This window comes from Megascapheus bottae, chromosome 1 (genome assembly GCF_031878675.1).
Source record: "Megascapheus bottae isolate mThoBot1 chromosome 1, mThoBot2.hap1, whole genome shotgun sequence".
Taxonomy (NCBI): Eukaryota; Metazoa; Chordata; class Mammalia; order Rodentia; family Geomyidae; genus Megascapheus; species Megascapheus bottae.
Window position 1 is genome coordinate 105378518 of NC_143509.1, and position 22460 is coordinate 105400977.

A 22460-nucleotide genomic window follows, 5' to 3' on the forward strand; every position below is an offset into this window, starting at 1 on the left:
GAGCCCTCACAGGGTTGGACATACCCTCCACACACGTGGACATCTGGTGAAGGGCTTGGCAGAGCTTGGTGGAACTTGGGAAGGGTGGGGGAAGACGCTGTCTGGAGGGGCTCCCCGGCTCGGCCCCCCCCCAGGCCATCCACAGGTCGGCAGCGCCCCCCAGCGGCGGGCCCTGCAGTCTTGAGCTCCCTGGCGGGTGAGGGGAAATGGGCGGTGGCTCCACTCCCTCCCAGTCCCCTCTCCCAGTCTCCTCCTTCTGCCCATTCGGTGCCCGAGCCCCGGGCAGTCGAGACGGGAGCCTGGACGTCTGCACTGGTGAGTGGTGAGCACAAGGCCGTCGGGAGCCAGGGGAGAAGGGGGTGCCACAGAGCAGGATCTGGGGTCGGGTTCTGCTAGGGATGGGTCTGGGGTGCAGGCTTCCTGTGAGACCAGACCCGGGGCGTAGACTCTCTGTGAGACCAGCTTCTTGGAGCTGGGCCGCCCAGCCCCGGGCCAATGTGCCGCTTGCGGTTTTCCCCGGTCACCTCCGGCAGTGGTGGACACCCCTGGGTCTCAGCCTGTGCCCCGAGGTCCCTGGTTCCCCAGCGGGCGGCTCGGGGTGGCTTCCATGTTCTTCGGGCAGGGAAGCTGGAGTCCCAGGCCAGGCTGGGTCACAGCCGCCACCCAGGACCAGGATGGCGGTGCTTGGGGGAGTCTCAGGGCCTGAGGAAGATGGGGACCCACAGCCTCTCTCACCCTCGGCCCCCACCACTCTGGACCCCCAAGGCGCCTGCACATCCAGGGAGAGGGTGACCTCTGCTTCCACCCAGAGCAGCAGGGAAACCAGCCCCTGGTGGAGCAGGGGTGGGGGGAGCAGGGGTGGGGGAGCAGAGGGGTGGGGGGAGCAGAGGGAGGGGGAGCAGAGGGGTGGGGGGAGCAGAGGGAGGGGGAGCAGAGGGGTGGGGGGGTGAGCAGAGGGGTGGGGGGGTGAGCAGAGGGAGGGTGACCAGTGGAGGAGAGGGGAGCAGAGGCTGGGTGGTGGGGGTGAGCAGAGGGAGGGTGAGCAGAGGGGGAGAGGGGCGCAGAGGCTGGGTGGAGGGGGTGAGCAGAGGGGGAGGGGGTGAGCAGAGAGAGGGTGGTGGTGGAGGTGAGCAGAGGCTGGGTAGTGGTGGTGGTGAGCAGAGGCCGAGTGGTGGTGGGGGCGAGCAGAAGTTGGCCTGGTGTGCAGAAGGTGAGCAGGGGACCTGGCACCTAAAAGAAAGCTTGAGCCCCCAGATTTCCCTGTGGGTTTTTTTTCCCCATCAAATCAATTCTGGAAAAAGGAAAAAAGGAAAAAGAGAAGTCACTGGGGCGTCTCTGCCTCCCCTGCTTGTCACAAGCTGGGCGCCAAAGCAGGCACCCTGGGGAGGGAAAAAGTCTCTCCCTGGTCAGGAAAAGGCTAGAGGGTGGGCAGGAGAGGAGGCGTATGGGCCGGGGACCTGGGGAACACAAGTCCCCTATGTGGGGTAGCGTGTCCCTCCGTGGACCTCGGGGCAGACAGCAGCCTCTCAAGGCCACCACCCCTGCTGAGGGCAGACACTGGGGAAAGTGGAGGCCTGGGAGGGGTAAGACAGCCTGAGGCCACTTGGCCAGCTGTCTGGCAGAGTATGGTGTGTCCCCACACGCTGGGACAGCATGCCACCAAGAAGTTCAGGCAGCTCTGTTGTGATGTCCCGTAACCTTCCGCCCAGACTCAGGTCCCCCAGAGCAGACACGGGCAGGCGGTGGGCACAGCTGGCTCAGGGGTCTTCTCAGGCACACCTCCTCCTCATCTCAGGAGGAGGCCAGGCCTGAAAGGGTCCTGAAAAGTGTCCTCTCAGGAGAGGAGCACAAAGCCTCGATGCCTCTGTGAATCCAGGCACACAAAATAACACTTAAAGAAATGAACTGCAGAAAATGGGAATGCGCAGGGTTTTCTTTAAAGAAAACCAATATCCATGATTCTTGCTGCTGAAGGCGCTTAAATGTTTGGCGCCCATAGACTGCGTTCCGTGCTGCTGAAAGGCTCGGGAGCCAGGGCTCGTGCGATTCAAGAGAAGCAGATTCTTTGTCTTTCCTTCACCTTGCCCCACACTTGCACCCGACCCTGCAGAGGCCCTCAAGGACCTCTTGTCCTTTCAGGCAAAGTCAGGTGCACCCACAAATTGCAAGGGTTCTGGGATTCTGCTCCTCCACAGCCCTAGACCCGAACCCTGATGTAGACACCAGGACCCCAGCCTGGACCCTGGCCCTGGAACACACACCAGGATCAGAGTTGGACCCTGTCCTGAGACACACACCAGGACCCCAGCCTGGACCCTTTCCTGAGACACACACCAGGACCACAGCCTGGACCCTGTCCTGAGACACACACCAGGACCACAGCCTGGACCCTGCCCTGAAACACACACCAGGACCACAGCCTGGACCCTGTCCTGAGACACACACCAGGACCCCAGCCTGGACCCTGCCCTGAAACACACACCAGGACCCCAGCCTGGACCCTGCCCTGAAACACACACCAGGACCACAGCCTGGACCCTGTCCTGAGACACACACCAGGACCCCAGCCTGGACCCTGTCCTGAGACACACACCAGGACCCCAGCCTGGACCCTGCCCTGAAACACACACCAGGACCACAGCCTGGACCCTGTCCTGAGACACACACCAGGACCCCAGCCTGGACCCTTCCCTGAAACACACACCAGGACCCCAGCTTGGACCCTGTCCTGAGACACACACCAGGACCCCAGCCTGGAATCTGCCCTGAGACACACACCAGGACCACAGCCTGGACCCTGTCCTGAGACACACACCAGGACCCCAGCCTGGAATCTGCCCTGAGACACACACCAGGACCACAGCCTGGACCCTGTCCTGATACACACACCAGGACCACAGCCTGGAATCTGCCCTGAGACACACACCAGGACCACAGCCTGGACCCTGTCCTGATACACACACCAGGACCTTAGCCTGGACCCTGTCCTAAGACACACACACCAGGACCACAGCCTGGACTCTGCCCCTGAGACACACACCAGGACCACAGCCTGGACCCTGTCCTGAGACACACACCAGGACCCCTGCCTGGACCCTGTCCTGAGACACACACCAGGACCACAGCCTGGACCCTGTCCTGAGACACATACCAGGACCACAGCCTGGACCCTGTGCTGAGACACACACCAGGACCACAGCCTGGACCCTTTCCTGAGACACACACCAGGACCACAGCCTGGACACTGTGCTGAGACACACACCAGGACCACAGCCTGGAATCTGCCCTGAGACACACACCAGGACCACAGCCTGGACCCTGTCCTGAAACACACACCAGGACCCCAGCCTGGACCCTGTCCTGAGACACACACCAGGACCACAGCCTGGACTCTGCCCCTGAGACACACACCAGGACCCCAGCCTGGACCCTGTCCTGAGACACACACCAGGACCACAGCCTGGACCCTGCCCTGAGACACACACCAGGACCACAGCCTGGACCCTGTCCTGAGACACATACCAGGACCCCAGCCTGGACCCTGTCCTGAGACACACACCAGGACCACAGCCTGGACCCTGCCCTGAGACACACACCAGGACCACAGCCTGGACCCTGTCCTGAGACACACACCAGGACCCCAGCCTGGACCCTGTCCTGATACACACACCAGGACCCCAGCCTGGACCCTGCCCTGAGACACACACCAGGACCCCAGCCTGGACCCTGTCCTGAGACACACACCAGGACCACAGCCTGGACTCTGCCCCTGAGACACACACCAGGACCCCAGCCTGGACCCTGTCCTGATACACACACCAGGACCCCAGCTTGGACCCTGCCCTGAGACACACACCAGGACCCCAGCCTGGACCCTGTCCTGAGACACACCAGGACCACAGCCTGGACCCTGTCCTGATACACACACCAGGACCACAGCCTGGACCCTGCCCTGAGACACACACCAGGACCACAGCCCGGACCCTGTCCTGATACACACACCAGGACCACAGCCCGGACCCTGTCCTGAGACACACAGCAGGACCCCAGCCCGGACCCTGCCCTGAGACACACACCAGGACCCCAGCCTGGACCCTGCCCTGAGACACACACCAGGACCCCAGCCTGGACCCTGCCCTGAGACACACACCAGGACCACAGCCTGGACTCTGCCCCTGATACACACACCAGGACCACAGCCTGGACCCTGTCCTGATACACACACCAGGACCACAGCCTGGACCCTGTCCTGAGACACACACCAGGACCACAGTCACACAGCATTTGTCACTTTGTGCCTGGAAGATTTGTTTTTCATAATGTCTGCAGACTCATCCAAACAATCTTTAAAAGCAGCTCATCTTCCAGCATAGCTGTACCCTGGTTTGTTTTTCCATCTGTTACTGGACACTTGGGCTCCTCAGTTTTGGCCATTGTGGATAACAGTGCTATGAGCAGGAGCTCCGTCCTAGGATTTAAGCTTAGGGCCTCACTGACAGGCCACACCCCAGCCCTCCCTGCTCTTGCTGTTGTTTCCATTTTAAATAGAAGTCAACTGATGGGTGAACTGAATTGGTAGTAGTGCCCCACTTTCATTTGTGATTTTAACAATCTGAATCTACTCCTATGTCAGTCCATTTAGCTAAAAGTTAATTTTGTTGTTTTTTTTTTTAGAGAATCCATTACATTTTCTGTTTGTTTATCCCTGTACTACTTCTTTGTTTTCAGCTGTCAGTTTAAGTTGTTTTTCATTTCCTAGTTAGTTTCTGGAAATCATAAAATTAGGTTGGTAACTTGAGAGCGTTCTTGGATTATTTTTTATTTGGTTGGTTTGGTTTTTTGCTGGTCCTGGGGCTTGAACTCAGGACCTGGACACTGTCCCTGAGCTTTCTGCTCAAGGCTAGCACTCTACCTCCATCTTGTTCTAAGCGATTAATTGGAGGTAAGAGTCTCACAGACTTTCCTGCCCAGGCTGGCTTTGAACCACAGTCCTCAGCTTGTAACCTCCTCACAGGTCACCAAGCCCTCTTGGGTCTTGTTTTGGGGGTTTGGGGCGGGTACTAGGCTGGCATTACTCTCAGTCTTCTTGCTGATGGTTGGCATTCTACCACTTGGGCCATCTCCTCAGACCAACTTTCTGCTGGTTAATTGCAGGCAGAATCTCATAGAGTTTTCTGCCTGGGCTGTCTGGTTCTCGGGGTCTAGAAGCCTCGTGACTGTCTGAGGCTACAGGAGCAAGCCACCAGTCCCAGCTTTGTGATGAGCTGTCTTGGTCTTTGGCTCCACGTGGTTTGGTGTCCCCTCTGCACGTCTGTCCTCTCCATGCTCTGTCCCTCAAACGTCCTCTGACCCTGTCACCATCACTCTGTCCTGAGCTGTAGGACAATCCCTCATTGACAGCCTCACTCCAACAGGAGATGACTTTTAGTACCAAATGCTGTTCACTGGCTCTGCTCAAAAGCCTAAAATCTGAAAGATATGCTCATCTCAGTGGCTTCCCAGAGACCCGACTTGGGGTGAATCCTCCAGGGCCCCCAGCTGGCTCCCCTCCAGTTCATCCACCGAGGGGGGTCAGTCCGACGGGGCCTGAGGGCACAGAGATGACAGTGTCTGACCACACTGGTTTCTGGCAGCTCTGGCCAGCGGTGGGGGGCGGGCAGGCTTGGCCTGGTCATGTTCAGGGTCCAGGCTGCCCTCAGGGGGTGAGCGTCTCTGTCGCCTCTGCAGACCTTGGGGTGGAGGAGCAGGGACGGCAGGGATGCCCCCCTCAGCTTGACCCCTAGAACGGGTGAGTCTGTTGTGCTCTGATTCTGCTAAGCAGCAGGGGTGGGGAAGGGTCTCCCCAGCACGGGTCTGTGCGGGCCACACAGGGGCAGAGGACAGCAGTCCCCTGCTGCTGGCTGCGTGTGTGGCACCGGTGCCTCCCTACAGTGCCCACTTCCTTTGTAGCACCTCAGGGCACATGGCCACAGCCACGATGTGTCGGGGCCCCCTCTCTGTGCTCCTGTGCTGGGGCCTTCTGGGGACTCTCTCCGGCCAGCAGCAGGAAGCCATCTCCCCCGACACCGCCATCTCTGAGAGGAACAACAACTGCCCAGGTACCTGGTGGGGTCCTGGGGCCAGGGAATCGCAGGCCAGCGGCAGGCGGGCCTTGACGCGGCCTCTGTTCTGGCCCCCTCCCCAGAGAAGGCCGACTGTCCCGTCAACGTGTACTTTGTGCTGGACACCTCGGAGAGTGTGGCCATGCAGTCCCCCACCGACAGTCTGCTCTACCACATGCAGCAGTTTGTGCCCCAGTTCATCAGTCAGCTGCAGAACGAGTTCTACCTGGACCAGGTGGCCCTGAGCTGGCGCTACGGCGGCCTGCACTTCTCCGACCAGGTGGAGGTGTTCAGCCCCCCGGGCAGCGACCGGGCCTCCTTCACCAAGAGCCTGCAGGGCATCCGCTCCTTCCGCAGGGGAACCTTCACCGACTGTGCGCTGGCCAACATGACGCAGGAGGTCCGGCAGCACGGGGGCCGCGGCGTGGTCCACTTTGCGGTGGTCATCACCGACGGCCACGTCACGGGCAGCCCCTGCGGGGGCATCAAGCTGCAGGCTGAGCGGGCCCGGGAGGAGGGGATCCGGCTCTTCGCCGTGGCGCCCAACCGGAACCTGAATGAGCAGGGCCTGAGGGATATCGCCAGTACCCCCTACGAGCTCTACCGCAGCAACTATGCCACCATGAGGCCCGACTCCCCCGAGATCGACCAGGACACCATCAACCGCATCATCAGAGTCATGGTGAGAGGCGTCCCCAGACCCGGCCCCGGCCCCGGGCTGCGGTCAGGCCTCTGTGTACCCGTCCTGAGGCTGGGCACCCCCGCCTGGGAGCTCCGCGCAGACCCTCAGGGCACCGGGGTCCAAGGCTCTCCTAACCAGAGTCCCTGTCTTTTTGTCTTACAGAAACACGAAGCCTACGGGGAGGTGAGCGGCCCTTCCACTCCAGAAGGCTGCAGCCCCCGGCCCGGGAGGATGGCGCAGAGCAGAGGGGCAAAGGGAATCCCATCTGTCTGCCTGTGTTAGGCCCCAGCGCCTGAGGCTGGAGGGAGGACTCGGGGCCACAGCCAGCATGATCAGTGCCTAGGGTCTGTGTGAGGTCGCCCGTGAGCACAGGGGGAAAGGTTGAGGGTCAGAGCCAGGCTGGAGGTCTGTGTGTGACCTGAGCCCTGCCACGATCCAGCTCTAGGGGAGGAAGGGGAGCAGGTGAAGAGGCGTGCCCTGGCCTGGAACAGCGGCTCACAAGCACTTCAGGGCAGTGTCTGGCCACACCACGCATGGCAGGCTCACCTCCGCACACGGTAGGCTCACGTCCGCACACGGCAGGCTCACTCACCTCCGCACACGGCAGGCTCACGTCCGCACACGGCAGGCTCACGTCCGCACACGGCAGGCTCACTCACCTCCACACACGGCGGGCTCACTCACCCCCACACGGCGGGCTCACTCACCTCCACACACGGCAGGCTCACTCACCTCCGCACACGGCAGGCTCACGTCCGCACACGGCAGGCTCACTCACCTCCGCACACGGCAGGCTCACGTCCGCACACGGCAGGCTCACTCACCTCCGCACACGGCGGGCTCACTCACCCCCACACGGCGGGCTCACTCACCTCCACACACGGCGGGCTCACTCACCCCCACACACGGCGGGCTCACTCACCCCCACACACGGCGGGCTCACTCACCCCCACACACGGCGGGCTCACTCACCCTCACACACGGCGGGCTCACTCACCTCCACACACGGCGGGCTCACTCACCTCCACACACGGCAGGCTCACTCACCCCTGCACACACGGCAGGCTCACCCCTGCACACAGGTGGTACCCAGCCATACCTTGCTCTTTGATCTTCATCCTACCTGTCATTATGTGACTCGGTCACCCCCCACTCCCCCAGGGGTACTGAAACACTGAGTCAGGTGCCTCTTCATCCTGGCTGAGCTTTCCCGGACAGGCATTTTTAGGGCTCCCTGAGATCCCCAGCTGAGAGTGTCCTGAGCCTGTACCCTGCTGAGGCCCTAATTCCCAGCTCATTTGCCTTCTCTGCTCTCCTTCCAGTGCTACAAGGTGAGCTGCTTGGAGATCCCTGGGCCTGCAGGCCCCAAGGGCTACCGTGGACAGAAGGTAAGTGCTCGAATGCCCGAAGTGCTCGAAGGTAAGTGCTGCACGTCCCGAAGCCCCTGCCACCCCTGCGCTCCACATCAGGGCTCAGCTGCGCTCTAGCTGCTCTCAGGACCCCCAGCCCTGGAGAATCCAAAATTCAGATCTTACATACTTCTTCTCAAATGGCATCTTGAGAATAGTAAGAACCTGTTTTAAATTATCAAGCTACCCCTATAAAATGGTTTGGAAAGTGAGCAATGACTTGGAAAGATGCATTTCTGTCAATAATGTGGATGCTAAGTAACATAAAGAGCCCACTTGGTAGCTAACTAGATTGCAGGGTTTAGAGAATCGGCATTTTTCTAAATTTCAGAGTGTATGAAACTCCATCAACTCAGGACTGTCAAAAGCTACAAAGAAAGGCAGGGAAAGAGAAAGAAGCCAGGCTTTAAAGACCAGGCTTTCACCAACAGGAAGTTACTATAAAGTAGCCTCAATCTTTTCCCCCCAAAGAGAGTGTTAGTCCACTAGTTGTCCAAGGGAGAGCCGTCCTACATGGCTGGGCATGAATCTGCCTCTTGGGACAGCCTTGGCCAGCCACAGTAAGGCAGGTCCCAGAGCAGGGAAAAGCCAGGAGCCCTGAGAGCCCCTGGCGCCTCACCTGTCCTCTCTCCACTCTCCTTCTGACCTCCTAATTCTTCCCCTCTCCTTTGTCCCTCTTTACACTGAAACCAGAAGTAAACTCACCTTTATTTAGTGAAACCCCGCATCATACAGGCTGACATTTTAATTCCCCGGATGCTTTCTGAAGTCCTGATCTCTCTAAAGAATCCTCTGTAGTCACCCCACCCACGCTGCCCCCCCCCCCGAGGAGAGCTGGCATTGCCGTGGTGATCAAGTGGGCCTCAGTGGACACCTGGGGCGGCAGCTCCCACATGGACAGGACGGCTGCTGGCTGGCTCGGAGGCTCGGCAGGCGTCTCCACCCTGGGAGCCGCGCTCGTGCCATGGCTGGTCAGCTCTGTGGAGAAGTAACTGCCCACAAGGGCTCAGAGAGGGAGAAGTGAAACGGGTCTCCCCGGAGCCGGGCCCTGCAGGGCGGCCGAGCCCACTCTGGGATGTCCCCGTCTGGAAAGCAGCCAGCAATGGTGCCAGGACTCCTTACCTGCCTCTCCCACTCCGCCTCAGCTTCCCTGTCCTTGTCCTCTGCTTTTAGGGTGCCAAGGGCAACATGGGAGAGCCAGGAGAGCCCGGGCAGAAGGGGCGACAGGTAAGCTTCCCACCCCGCCCTCGCCCCCCCCCAGTGCCCCGGCACCCTTGCTGGGATGACCTTCCAGCTCCTGTTCTCCTCCTCCCTAGGGAGACCCAGGCATCGAAGGCCCCATTGGATTCCCAGGACCCAAGGTAAGTTCCTGTGGGCCCTGTGTGGGGCTGGACGGGGGCTGGCAAGGGCGGGCCTGAGGCAGGCCAGGCTGGGTAGGGGAGGCCCGCCTGTGCCACTCGTGGTGACGCACCTCTAGGGGGAGAAGCCTCCTGCTCGGAGCCACCTCCAACCTCCAGGCTATACACAGCCTGCCCACAGGGCCCCCCAGCCCTCCCTAGGGCCCAGTGCCTCCCAAGCTGCCCCTTCTAATGCCCTGTCCTTGCTCTCCCTGCACAGGGCGCTCCTGGCTTCAAAGGAGAGAAGGTGAGTTCCAATCTGAACAAGACCTTGAGCGGATGCCGTGGGCCCATCGACTGGGCTCGCACTGCTGCCTGTCGCCCTTCGGGGGATGTTCCTGGGCCACTGTAGGGGCTGCGCTTCTGGGGCTCTCCATCGGCCCGAGGACTTCAGCGCACACCCAGAGACGGCAGTGTCTGTGGTGCCGGGAGACTCAGCTAATGCCTCTCTTTCCTTCTGCCCAGGGTGAATTTGGAGCAGATGGTCGCAAGGTAAGCTGGGTGGGGTGTGTGCCCACTTCTTGTCGCTCAGAGGGGACAAGAATTGGGACTAATGTGTCCCTTCTCTTTCCCTTTCCAGGGGGCGCCTGGCCTGGCCGGCAAGAATGGAACCGATGGACAGAAGGTAGAGCGATCCCCCCGCCCTCACACGTGTACACACACTCCTACACGCTCGTGGTCACATGGGCACTGCACACAGGCATGCCTGTGCGTGTGGGTGTGCACATGCATGTACACACACAAGCACACCCATGCAGGGAGCCCTCTGCCCAAGCCCTGGCTGGCCTGGCGGCTGCCTGCACTGTGCGAACGCCCTGCGGCCCTCAGAGAATCGCCCAGGCGCATCCTCGTGGCATTCAGCCCCACCATAGTGGCCTGAGTGCCCCAGAACTAGCTCCCACAGCCTCCCGAATCCCCTCTGACATTCCACCTTCCCTCCAGGGCAAACTGGGCCGCATCGGACCCCCTGGCTGCAAGGGAGACACAGGAAACCGAGTAAGCCCTGGGCACTCGCAGTCTGAGGGTGGGAAGGACACAAGGACACCTGGCAGGGCTGGACCCCCAGGGCTCCCCCGCCTAGACACTCCCCGCCACGTCCGGACCCCAGCCAGGGTTGCCTGGGGTCAGGCACCCTCCAGGCGTCGGGGCTTAGGGCCAGGGAACGCTCACCAGGGTCCTGGGCGGTGGGGAGCTGCTCTGGGGCTTTGTGTCGGTGAGCTGCCCCACTGCCCACTGTGGCGGGACCCCACAGTGTCCGAGTTAGCACTGTACCCTGGCCCCACAGCAGTGGTTCTGGCTCAGAGGGAGGAGCAGAGGTTACCCAGGGCAGAGCCCCGTCTCCAGCTCTTCTCACCTTCTCAGGGCCCTGATGGGTACCCAGGAGAAGCCGGAAGCCCAGGAGAGCGAGGAGACCAAGGTGCCAAGGTAGGGGCCTAACACAAGGCATGCACTCGGTTGGGCAGGGCACCACCCTCAGGGACCCATCTCATCTCGAGCTGTAGAACCCCGTGGGGAGACCCTGGGTGCCTGCGGAGCCTTCTGAGGCTCTGGGGTCCCGGACTGTCCGTCTCAAGGCAGACACCCTGACTCTGGGAGCCTGCACTCAAGATGCCCTGTACCATAATGTCCTCCTGACCCCAGGCCCCGTCCATGGCAACTGTCACAGATAGAATCCTCACACAGCGTTCCTGCCCCGTTAAGTTCAGAGCCCCTCACACTGGGCTCCAAGCTGGCACTCAGCCTCCCCCACATTTCTGACCCCTGGGACTCCAAGGATGTGAGTTGGGCACAGAGGAGGCACCTGTCCCCCAGGCCTCCACGCTGGGTCCTGGAGGAGCAGAGGTTGACCCCTTCTCCAATCATTACAGGGAGACTCCGGCCGCCCCGGACGCAGGGGGCCCCCAGGAGACCCTGGGGACAAAGGAAGCAAGGTGAGTTGCCTGCTGTCCTCTCACCTTCAGGAGGCCATCCACACTGGTCTGTGCTAGGGCATGGGAGCAGCAGGGGGGACCAACATGTGCCAGCTCTGGGTCCACCGCTGCCAGGGCCATCTGGATGTGGAAGGGGACACATTCAGTATCTGCCGTGCTGGGCAGATGACCTGCTGGATGACGGCCGGGCCTGCTCCTGGCCATGGCTGAACTGTCCTCTACTCCACAGGGCTATCGAGGCAGCAGTGGAGCCCCTGGAAGTCCAGGTGTGAAGGGGGCCAAGGGAGGGCCTGGGCCTCGTGGACCCAAAGGCGAGCCGGTGAGTTCAACGCTCCAAACCCGAGAAGCGATCCTCAGGGCCAGGCAGACCCCGGCGGGCCCACACAGCGGCCCCTGCCCCTCCTGCAGGTCTCCCAGAGGGCCGAGCTCAGGGGGGGAGCAGACCCCAAGGCTGACCGCAGAGAGGATGGTTTGAGGGATACGAGTGGCCAGGGCAACCTCACAGCCCCAGCCACACCCTGCTCATGCCACTCAAACACCGTCTGGCCTCTGCTCACAATATGACCCCCGAGGCAGCACCTGTGAGCCCACACTGAGGCCTGGAGGGAGCCTCACACTTGGGGCCTCACAGCCGGAGTCCTGGGCAGTGCGGTCAGGTCTCGGGTGACCAGCATGGCTTCACCGGCCCGGAGCCTGGCCTGTGGAGCAATGTGAGGCTCACCACGCCATGTCCATGCTCTCCCCAGGGGCGCAGGGGAGACCCTGGAACCAAGGGCGGCCCAGGCAGTGATGGCCCCAAGGGGGAGAAGGTGAGTCAGCGCGGAGAAGCCGGGGGCCCTGTCCCTGTCTGCATCTGAGCCTGGGACCCAGGGACCCTCGGTGGGCAGACCCTACCCTCACCCACCAGAACAAGCGTCCTGTGGTCTCACCCTTATGCGAGGCTGTCGGCAGGGTCCCCACTCCCAGCTCCCACCGTGGCCTGGAAGGGCTCCCGCTCCCGTGCGTGCCATGCACGGCCTCCAGGCTGGACGCCTCTCTCCAGGCCTGGCTCTCAGACCCCCACCCCACACGCCCCTGGTCACACTGCCTCTTGAAAGCACCAGACCATCCACAACAGGAACCGGTCACCTTTCCTCTCACAGGGAGACCCTGGCCCAGAGGGGCCCCGGGGCCTGGCTGGAGAAGTGGGCAACAAAGGAGCCAAGGTACGTAAAGGGGAGGGGAGCAGAGGGCTGGCCCCTCGGGCCCCAGCAAAGGGGGCTGTGCCCAGCCAGACTGCCCCAGGGACAGGCCCCCTGGCCAGGCTGGGACCTGAGGGCCGGTGTGGCACTATTCCCTCCCCTGGCACCTGGCCATCCCAGGTTGATGTCAGACACCTGAGATGCGTGCCCAGAGAAACCCACTGTCGCCTTCCGTTTGCAGGGAGACCGAGGATTGCCTGGACCCAGAGGTCCCCAGGGGACTCTGGGGGAGCCTGGGAAGCAGGTCAGTAGCAGGGCACCTGGAGCCCTGCGGCCAGGCCCTGCCCTTTGCCCTCCATCCACTCCCCTCCCTGCTCCGTGTGTGGGCTTCCGTCTGTGGAGGACGGCTGCCCACTAGTTGCCATCCACGTGGTAGCGCAGGTGGTGGGACCAGGGCCTGGCCTCCTTCTGCCCTGCAGCGGGCCTCTGGCCCTCTCCACCCAGGTGGGCCTCCCACAGGGAGGACCCCGGACCTCAGGCCCTAGGGTGCCCCAGGAGCTGGGGACAGTCCTGTGGCCAGTGTGGCCGGTAAACACGGGCTGGGTACCGACCAACCCCGTTCCATGGGTGTGCTGACTCTGCTTTCTCTCCTGTACTCAGGGGTCTCGGGGAGACCCTGGGGATGCCGGGCCCCGAGGAGACTCAGGACAGCCTGGCCCCAAGGTACGTGCCCCACAGCACACGGGGAGGGGCCCCAGCAGAGGCAGCCAAGGGCGGCCTGGGCACTGGGGGGCTGAGGGGCCTGCTGAGCCCCATGCTCCCAGCTCCTGGGTGGGAGCAGCAGAGCCACTATACCTGGCTGCAGCGAGCTGGACCCCTGCCCCACCCCAGGCCGGGAGAGCTGGCCCTCCTCAAGACAGGCCCCAGGCTGAGTGGCCATGTGCAGTGTGAGCTGCAGCCTGGGCCCTCCACCTCCCACTGCCAAGCAGAGGCCGGGCTGACCCCACAGACCCTACAGCCAGCACAAAGCGCCCCTGCCCCCATCCTCACTGGGCGTCACCCCCACCCACGTTCTCCCTTCACCCCAGCTGACTCAGCTGTCTCTTCCAGGGAGACCCCGGCAGGCCTGGCTTCAGCTACCCAGGACCCCGGGGGATACCTGTAAGTCTTGCATGGCATGAGATGGGGTGGAGGGTGGGGCTGGGGGTCCCTGAGGCTTTCGCCGCCCCCTCAGGCCTCTTGTACAGAACATGGAGGGGCCAGGAGGGCACGGGAACCATGAGTGCAAGGGCAGATCCAGCTCACAGCAGGAGACAGAAGGGCCAGCGGTCACGGGCCCCGCCCGCTGATGGGCACAGGAGTGAGCTTCTGCATGAACTCCAGCGCCCCACTCACTGTGAGGGTGGGCTCAGCTCTGACGTAATCTGTGGCCAAGCAACTGATCTGGACTTTGCCTATTTCACAGGGAGAAAAAGGTGAACCTGGCCCCCAAGGCCCTGAGGTATGCTGGCCCCACCCCATCCGGTAGAGGGACTGCCTGCATGGTTCACTGTGTTCAGGGCAGCACACCTCATCTCTGTAGCCACGTCCCTGCCCCAGGCCAGCTGCACAGGCACTGCTGGGTGCCGGGAGCTACTGCAGACACATCTGTGTCCCTTTCCAGGCACGCGCAGGCTTACTTGAAAAACCGTTTGTGTTGCTCTTAGCAGCAGTGACTGCAGAGGCTGCTCCAGCAGGAAGCCTGCCTGGCCCTGCTGGATCTTCCAGGGGCTTATGGGGTGGACTGGGAATAGACAGACAGCTCTGCACTGCACAGGGCTCACCATGTGTCCTGTGTCACAGGGAGGCCGGGGAGACTTTGGCCTGAAAGGAGCACCTGGAAGGAAAGGAGAGAAGGGAGAGCCTGTAAGTGCCTTCTTCACCCAGCCACCCCAGCCACTGGGACAGAACAGCAGCGAGGGCCTTCAAGCTGACTGGCCCTCTAAGACTCCCCAAGAGGACACCAGCCTGCCTGGCACCTGGCCAAGTTCAGGGGCTCCTCTTCCTCCCCATCACCCCTCACCTCTGTGCCACTCCACACGGTAGCCATCATCACTGCTCAGGGACTCCTTGGCATGGGCCAGGTTCATGTCCTGTCCATCTCCAAGTCCTACCACCAACCAGGATACTGAGCAAGCGTAAGACAGAGTGCAGAGAGTGATAGACAGTGGATGGACAGGCTGACAGCTTAGGTGAGAGACAGAAAAATACACATGAACAAGTGATGGCAAGTGATCCACAGGGAATGGGTGGATGGGTGGGTGGATGGATGGATGGATGAATGGATGGATGGGTGGGTGGATGTGTGGGTGGATGGATGGATGGGTAGATGTGTGGGTGGACGGATGGATGGATGCGTGGGTGGATGGATGGATGGGTGGATGGATGGATGGATGGGTGGGTGGATGGGTGGATGGATGGGTGGATGGGTGGGTGGATGGATGGGTGGATGGGTGGATGGGTGGATGGGTGGATGGATGGATGGGGAAGCAGACGGTGATATGTAGATGGACAGATGACAGATAAATGGGTAGATGCATATGGGGAGTTGTGGGGGAGAACAAGCAGATGGCTATGGAGACAGAATGGCATGGGTCATCATGAACCACCTCCGATGCCATCTGAGCCACTGTGGATGCTGTGGCAGGCCAGGCTCTGACAGCAGCAGCTCAGGACACACAGACTAACTGTTGGGGTGACACATTCACACACCACCCACCCCCATGCTCCCAGGACTCCCCTGGGATGTGGAGTCCTCACTGAGCCCCTTGCCTGTTCTTCCTCAGGCAGACCCTGGGCCACCTGGTGAGCCAGGCCCGCGGGGACCTCAAGGCAGCCCAGGACCTGAGGTAGGCCATCTCCATGTCCTCCCCCTCACTGGCCAGCCAGGCCTGAGCACACCAGCCTTCAGTTCTGCACACAGTGGGCCTACGGTTGTGTGCACTGGCCTCGCAGCTCTGGCCGCTCACCATGGTCCCCCTCCTCTAGGGTGAACCCGGGCCCCCTGGAGACCCCGGCCTCACGGTAGGTGCCAAGTGGAGCAGGGCAGGGCCAGGCTCGGAAGCAGCCTCTTCCTCCCACACCAGGGCAGCCAAAGGGGGCATGTGGCAGGGGTGAGGCCCGGAGATGCTGGGGCAGCGGTGCCCCCACCTGCAGCCCCGGTGGACCCAGATGCTGAGGTGTGGGGACCAGAGCCCCACGAGACATGCCCTTGTGCATTGCAGGAGTGCGACGTCATGACCTACGTGCGGGAGACCTGCGGGTGCTGTGGTGAGTGTGCCGGCGCCTCGGGTCTGTGTGCAGCTGCCGGGAGCGTAAGCCCCACAGGCGAGGGGCCACCTCTGCCCCCACCCTGCCCCCCACTGCACCCCCTGACCCTACCCACCTGTCCCCAGACTGCGAGAAGCGCTGCGGGGCTCTGGACGTGGTCTTCGTCATCGACAGCTCTGAGAGCATTGGCTACACCAACTTCACCCTGGAGAAGAACTTTGTGATCAACGTGGTCAACAGGCTGGGGGCCATCGCCAAGGACCCCAAGTCAGAGACAGGTCAGCGGCCAGGAGGGCGGCGGAGGCCGCAGGGCGGCGACCGGCCTGTCCTGGAGGAGCAGAGGCCTTGCTGTGCCACCTTGGCCACAGGGACGCGCGTGTGAGGTGGCCGGGTGGGAGCTTGGGGCTGGGGGCTGTCCCACCCCCCACTCCCCCCACCCCTCGCCCTGCCCTCCCGCCCCCCACTCCCCCAGCCCCTCACCCCACCCTCCCGCCCCCCACTCCCCTCCACCCCTCGCCCCGCCCTCCCGCCCCCACTCCCCCAGCCCCTCACCCCGCCCTCCTCCGCAGGGACCCGCGTGGGCGTCGTGCAGTACAGCCACGAGGGCACCTTCGAAGCCATCCAGCTGGACGACGAGCGCATCGACTCGCTGTCCGCCTTCAAGGAGGCGGTGAAGAACCTGGAGTGGATCGCGGGCGGCACCTGGACGCCCTCGGCCCTCAAGTTCGCCTACAACCAGCTCATCAAGGAGAGCCGGCGCCAGAAGACGCGCGTGTTCGCCGTGGTGATCACGGACGGCCGCCACGACCCCCGGGACGACGACCTGCACCTGCGGGCGCTGTGCGACCGCGACGTGACGGTGACGGCCATCGGCATCGGGGACATGTTCCACGAGCGGCACGAGAGCGAGAACCTCTTCTCCATCGCCTGCGACAAGCCCCAGCAGGTGCGGAACATGACGCTCTTCTCCGACCTGGTGGCCGAGAAGTTCATCGACGACATGGAGGACGTGCTCTGCCCCGGTGAGCGAGCGCCAGGGTGAGCGGGCGCCCCATGCAGCCCCGCCAGCCGCAGAGCCTGGCTCACCCCTGCCCTCTCTTCCAGACCCCCAGATCGTGTGCCCAGAGCTTCCCTGCCAAACAGGTAACGGGGGTCCCCGACGCCCCTGAGGCTGGCAGAGCGCCGGCCTCCTCCTCCGGGCTGCCAGGGAGGGGGCTCCGGGCGAGCCCGGCCCAGGGCGTGCCACGAGAGGATGCCACGAGAGAGGCGTCTCCTCGGGGAGACTGGCCTCAGGGCCACGGCGGGGAGGAGGGGACGGCACGGAGGCGTCTGGGGCACCCGCAACTCCTGAAGGAGGCGGTGCTGGCCTGGCTGCGCTTGGCTCTCAGCTGCTGCTCTCAAAGGCGTTGCAGCTCGGGGGGAGCCTTATCCATAGGCCTCGAGGTTGCTCACTGCAGGACGGGGATCAGACAAAGCCAGGGCCGTACAGCTCCCGAGGGCCTGAGGGCTCTGGGTCTCTGGGGAGGAAGTCCTGCTGAAATGGCTAACATAAAATACGCCCGACGACCCATTCCGCTGCCCCCATCCTCCCTCCTAACCTGCCAGCGGCATTTGAGGAATGCACAGTGGGCATCTGACCCCCAGGGTAATGCGACAGAGGGGCTGGACCCTGGGGCTGAGGGATGCAGCGTCGGCAGCCTTGTCCTGGGACCTGGGAGGCCTGGGCAGGCGGCCCTGCTCCTCACCCTGGCTCCGCCAAGCCTGTGCCCTGCTTGCATGAGAATATACAGACGCCTCGCCCCGGGGGGGTCCAGACCCTCCCCCTGTTCAGACAGAACACCCAGGGGGAAGTTGCCTGGCCAGGGGGGTTCCTTACAGTTTTCTGGGGATGCCAGAAGGTGAGGGTGACACTGTGGCCTCCTTGGGCCTGGCCAGGCTCCAGTGAGCAGGGCCTCTGGCAGGCCAAAGCATCTGCCACCACACACCTGCAGTGTCTTGCTGAGGAGGAGTTGATCTGCAGCTGCTGAGGGCTGTGTCGGGCTTGTACCTGGTGACATGATGGTGACATCTGGGAGAAATGGCTCCAGGACTGGGCGGGGCAGGCCTACCTCGAGGCACCCCCACTCCGGAGCATGGACGATGTGAGGACACCGCCCCCCTCCTAGCCACCTGGCCCCTCTCTTCTGAGCTTAGCAAAGCTCGCCTTCCTTGATAGCTATGTGACTTTCAAGGTACGTTAGCGCGGTGGCCAGGGCACAGGGCGCAGCTGTGTTGTTAGAAGGCATCGGTGCAGCGTCCTGGGTGAGCTCCCTTGCCAACATCTCAGGCTCAGCGACACCCAGAGGACGAGGGCCCGCAACCCTCAAAGTGCCCTGCGTCTGCTTATCTCTTTTTGACCAGAGACAATAGAGCAAATCTGACTAAGAAGCTTCCAGAGTGAGGCCCTCCCTCTGCAGGGGGCCCTGGGACCAGATAGAGGGAAGGGGACAGAGACACGGAGATCAGGAAGAGGAGAGGCCGCAGGAGAAAGGCAGAGACCCAGAAAAAGAGGAGCAGAGACAGAGAAAGGGGCAGGGTGTTCCCTGGACCCCGCTCTGTCCTCCGGTCCTCCAGCCAGGCTGGAGGGCCCTCAGGAGCTGGCTCTTCCTAGAACATGGCCTTGAACTGGGAGAGTTCGTGTCTGCCGCCTTCTCTGCGTGGGGCTGGGCAGAGCTGTTCTGTGCCGTTTCCCTCCAGGTCTGGGCGTAGTGCGGCAAGGCCAGGGCTCTCTCTTTGGCAGGGCTGCTTTGTGCCAGTTTTCCCACTCCTGCCCACCTCCTGTCCAGGCCAGGGCCCTGGCTCCTCGGCCCACCTGCCTCCCAGGGGCTACTCACCCTCCCTCACCGCCGTCCCAACTGCTCTCTGCAGAGAGACCTGAGGAGGCCGGAGGCCCCTTGCACACCAAGGCCCTCAAAGCCTTCTCTGGACCCTCCCTTGCAGATGGACTGAGGCCCGGGAACGAGGCCCCGGTCACCTTCCTCCGAACGGAAGAGGGTCCAGACCCCAGCTTCCCCAGGACTGTCCCCCTGATCCAGCAGTTGCTAAACACCACGGAGTTCACGCAGGACCCGGCCGCCTACTCCCAGCTGGTGGCTGTGATGGTCTACACTGCAGAACGGGCCAAGTTTGCCACGGGGGTGGAACGGCAGGATTGGATGCAGCTCTTCATTGATACCTTTAAGCTGGTGCACAGAGACATCACAGGCGACCCCGAGGCGGCGCTGACGCTCTGCTGAGGCCCTGGCTGTCCCGCAGTCAGCTGACCCCTCCCCTGCTGTGCACAGTGAGGGCACAGGCGACCCAGAGACGCAGTGGCCTCTGCTGCCCCGTAGTCAGCTGACCCTTCCCTGCTGTTCTTAGGGCCCAAGGCAACAGCCATGCACTCTTCTCCTCAGGCCAGAAGGGTGTTTAGGGCCCCACTCTCCTCTCTTCTGTGAGGCTCGGGGCTCTTCCTGCTTCTTCCAGGCCCAGGAAGAGCCACTGTGTTGGTGGGGGGATACATCATTCCAGCATCACCTTCTCATCATCTCTCTCAGTGTCTCCTCCTCCTTCTTATTCAAGGCAGCAATGCTTGAATTTAAGGCCAGAATGCTCACATCTCGAGTTCCTTCTTTGTCCCATGCATCACCTCGGCAGGCGTCTGTGCTTAGGGCATAGGCTTCTTCAAGAAGCCATTCAGCTGACAGCGCCACTCCATCCATCCGAGCTGTCCCATGTTTGGACATCTGTGGAGGAGGGGGTACAGTCTCAGCCTTGGGCAGCCACTTCAGGTGGTGCCGCAGATACAGGTCCGGGAAGAGGCAGGAGTCTGGTCTGCTGAAGAACGGGCACTGGCCCTGTGTTTGGGGACACCTGTGTCTTTTGGCCACCAGGCACTGTGGGAAAGCAGCCTGGAGGTGCTAACTCAGGGCTTCTGAGCCAGCATCACACCCTCTAGGCGCAATGCCCAGGCCTGCCAGCCTGGGGCGCCACAGCCCAGCCTTGACGTAGCTGGGTACACCACAGGGCAGAACCTTTGCTGCCCTCAGGCTGCCTGAGCCAAGGAACCCCCAGCACAGCCCCTGCCCCAGTGGTGAGCTCGGATGCAGCTCGGGTGAGGCCGGGGTGGCTCGCCCAAGCAGGGACACCATAGTCCAGGAGGGCCAAATCCCCTGCTCCACGACGACGCAGGGCAGCCAAGCCAGACTTCCTGCTGGGGAGGAAATGCAGACAGGAGAAGGGGCCCCTCGCGCAGACGGGGGGGGGACAGACAACCACTTGCATCTCCGTTGCCTCTTCCTCCGGTTTCCCGTGGCTGCTGGTGTGTTGAGAAAACTCCCTGGAGCCAACCACCCCACTGCGTACCTGTCTTGGTGCCTTTGGTGACAGCCCTGAGAATGTTTGTCAGTTCAGAGGGGTTGGGGTGACCCGTGCTGCCTGGGAACATACTGGGCACTCTCAGCAAGTTCTTGGGGTGCAGGCAGACCCTCGCGGCCCTGGCCAGAGGTGTTCAACAAGCTTCAAGAGAGCTGAGTATAGAAAGGGAGTGCCTGGCCACCGGCTGGGAGTGGGGACCGGGAATGGATCCCTGTGCCGGGGCCTCTGGCAGTGTGTCTGGTCTCCACTGTCTGTCTGTGAGGGGACTCCCCAGAGTCCCAGTTCTTGGGACTTTCCAGCATGGGGGTGAGTTGCGGAGCTGACGCCTGTGGAGAGCAGCGCCTCCCTGCCCTCTCCCGTGGACCAGGCCCTGCTGCACACCCAGAGGTGTGGATCGGTCCCACCCGCCGTCTCTGATGTGCAGGAGCGAGGGTCCCCTACCAGGCTTCCCTGCGGGGGCCTCGTCCCCCGCAGGGCCCCACCCTCGGTAGGACCCACTGTCCATAGGTCCCTGCCATTTGTGGAGACCCCTCGGAGGCCAGGCGTCTGCACGGGTGGGTGGGTGAGGATGGGAGGATCTGCCCTGGCCTGGGCCCGCACCCACGAGCGTCTCCCCTGCAGAGCTGTCGGTGGCCCAGTGTGCACAGCGCCCGGTGGACGTGGTCTTCCTGCTGGACGGCTCGGAGCGGCTGGGTGAGCGGAATTTCCACAAGGCGCTGCGCTTTGTGGAGGAGGTGGTGCTGCGCCTGCCCCTGGCACAGGGCGATGACGACCCGCTGCGCGCCCGCCTGGCGCTGCTGCAGTTCGGAGGTCCCCGGGAGCAGCTCGTGGTCTTCCCGCTGAGCTCCGACCCCGCCGCCATCCGCGAGGCGCTGGGCAACGCCACCTACCTCAACTCCTTCTCACACGTGGGCACGGGCGTGGTGGGCGCCATCAACGACGTGGTGCGCGGCGCACGCGGGGCCCGGCGCCTGGCCGAGCTGAACTTCGTCTTTCTCACTGACGGCGTCACGGGCAACCACAGCCTGGAGGAGGCCCTGCACTCCATGCGCAAGCAGAACGTGGTGCCCACTGTGGTGGCCGTGGGCAGCGACGTGGACATGGACGTGCTCACCAAGATCAGCCTGGGCGACAGGGCCGCCATCTTCCGGGAGAAGGACTTCGACAGCCTGGCACAGCCCGGCTTCTTTGACAGGTTCATCCGCTGGATCTGTTAGCGGCTGGCACCCCTGCCCGCCACCCACTCCTGGTGCTAACGGGACTCCAGCCCCGCTGGGCCCAGTGGGTCTGCACACAGGTCCTTGTGGCTGTGGAAAGCCCCTGCCCGCCTCCAGCGACCTTGGGTGTCCCTCCCTCTCCATCTTGCCCGTATCCTGAGCCCCGGTGGCCCCCCCCCCGGCCACTCTCCTGACCCCTGTCACTGCTCCCCAGCTCTCGACCCCTCCCCCACCATGCAGCCCCTCCCCACAGCCTCTTCTGCCAGCCCACCCTGGGCCTTGGCACAGCCTGCTTTCCCCTGTGAGCTCACGAGAGCCCGTGTCACACACTGTGCCCAATAAAGGCTTGTAACCCATCCCTGTTTCCTGGTGCCAGCAGGATCCTACCCCCAGCCTTCCTCTCACCACTTGGGCCTCTGGGAGGACACTCACGCTGCTGACACCACAGGCCCGGACCGGTTGTCCAGCCTGAGCCTGAACTGCTGGCTGGTCAGCCCTGAGCTGAAAACACTTGTGTCTTTAGTTCTTCTGTCCCCAGTGCCAGGCAGAGCACTCTCCAATGCTCCAGTGATCCGCACAGGGCACCTGTGAAGGAACAAAGGCTGTGTGGATGGTGGGTGGACAAGACAGATGGTAGCCAGACAGATATTTTATTTTGCAGTCGAGTGATGGTGTTCTCTTGGGCTGCTAGGCCTTTCCTTCTCACCTTAGGGGGCTCCACACGGGATTGCCAGCTCCCAGGGTGGGTAACCTGCTTGTTGTCAGAGATGCTCACCTGGGTGCACAGCTTGCAAGGCCCCGAGTCTCACGTCATGGGCTGGGCTGCACTTGCCAGCTG

At 62.6% G+C, this 22460-nt stretch overlaps 1 protein-coding gene across 1 annotated transcript; it reads left to right on the plus strand.

Annotated features, from left to right (window-relative positions):
• The first annotated feature begins 216 nt into the window (after positions 1-216).
• Positions 217-21978, plus strand: Col6a2 (collagen type VI alpha 2 chain). Its single transcript, XM_090350787.1, has 28 exons — positions 217-315; positions 5950-6098; positions 6185-6783; positions 6946-6966; positions 8106-8171; positions 9366-9419; positions 9509-9553; positions 9810-9836; positions 10055-10081; positions 10170-10214; positions 10532-10585; positions 10952-11014; positions 11458-11520; positions 11750-11839; positions 12267-12329; positions 12663-12725; positions 12943-13005; positions 13362-13424; positions 13812-13862; positions 14167-14202; positions 14544-14606; positions 15527-15589; positions 15729-15764; positions 15965-16010; positions 16136-16288; positions 16580-17032; positions 17115-17153; positions 21027-21978. Exons 2-28 carry the CDS (start codon positions 5963-5965, stop codon positions 21620-21622), a joined length of 3078 nt encoding a protein of 1025 aa, XP_090206913.1. The 5' UTR covers positions 217-315; positions 5950-5962; the 3' UTR covers positions 21623-21978.
• The last annotated feature ends 482 nt before the right edge of the window (positions 21979-22460 follow it).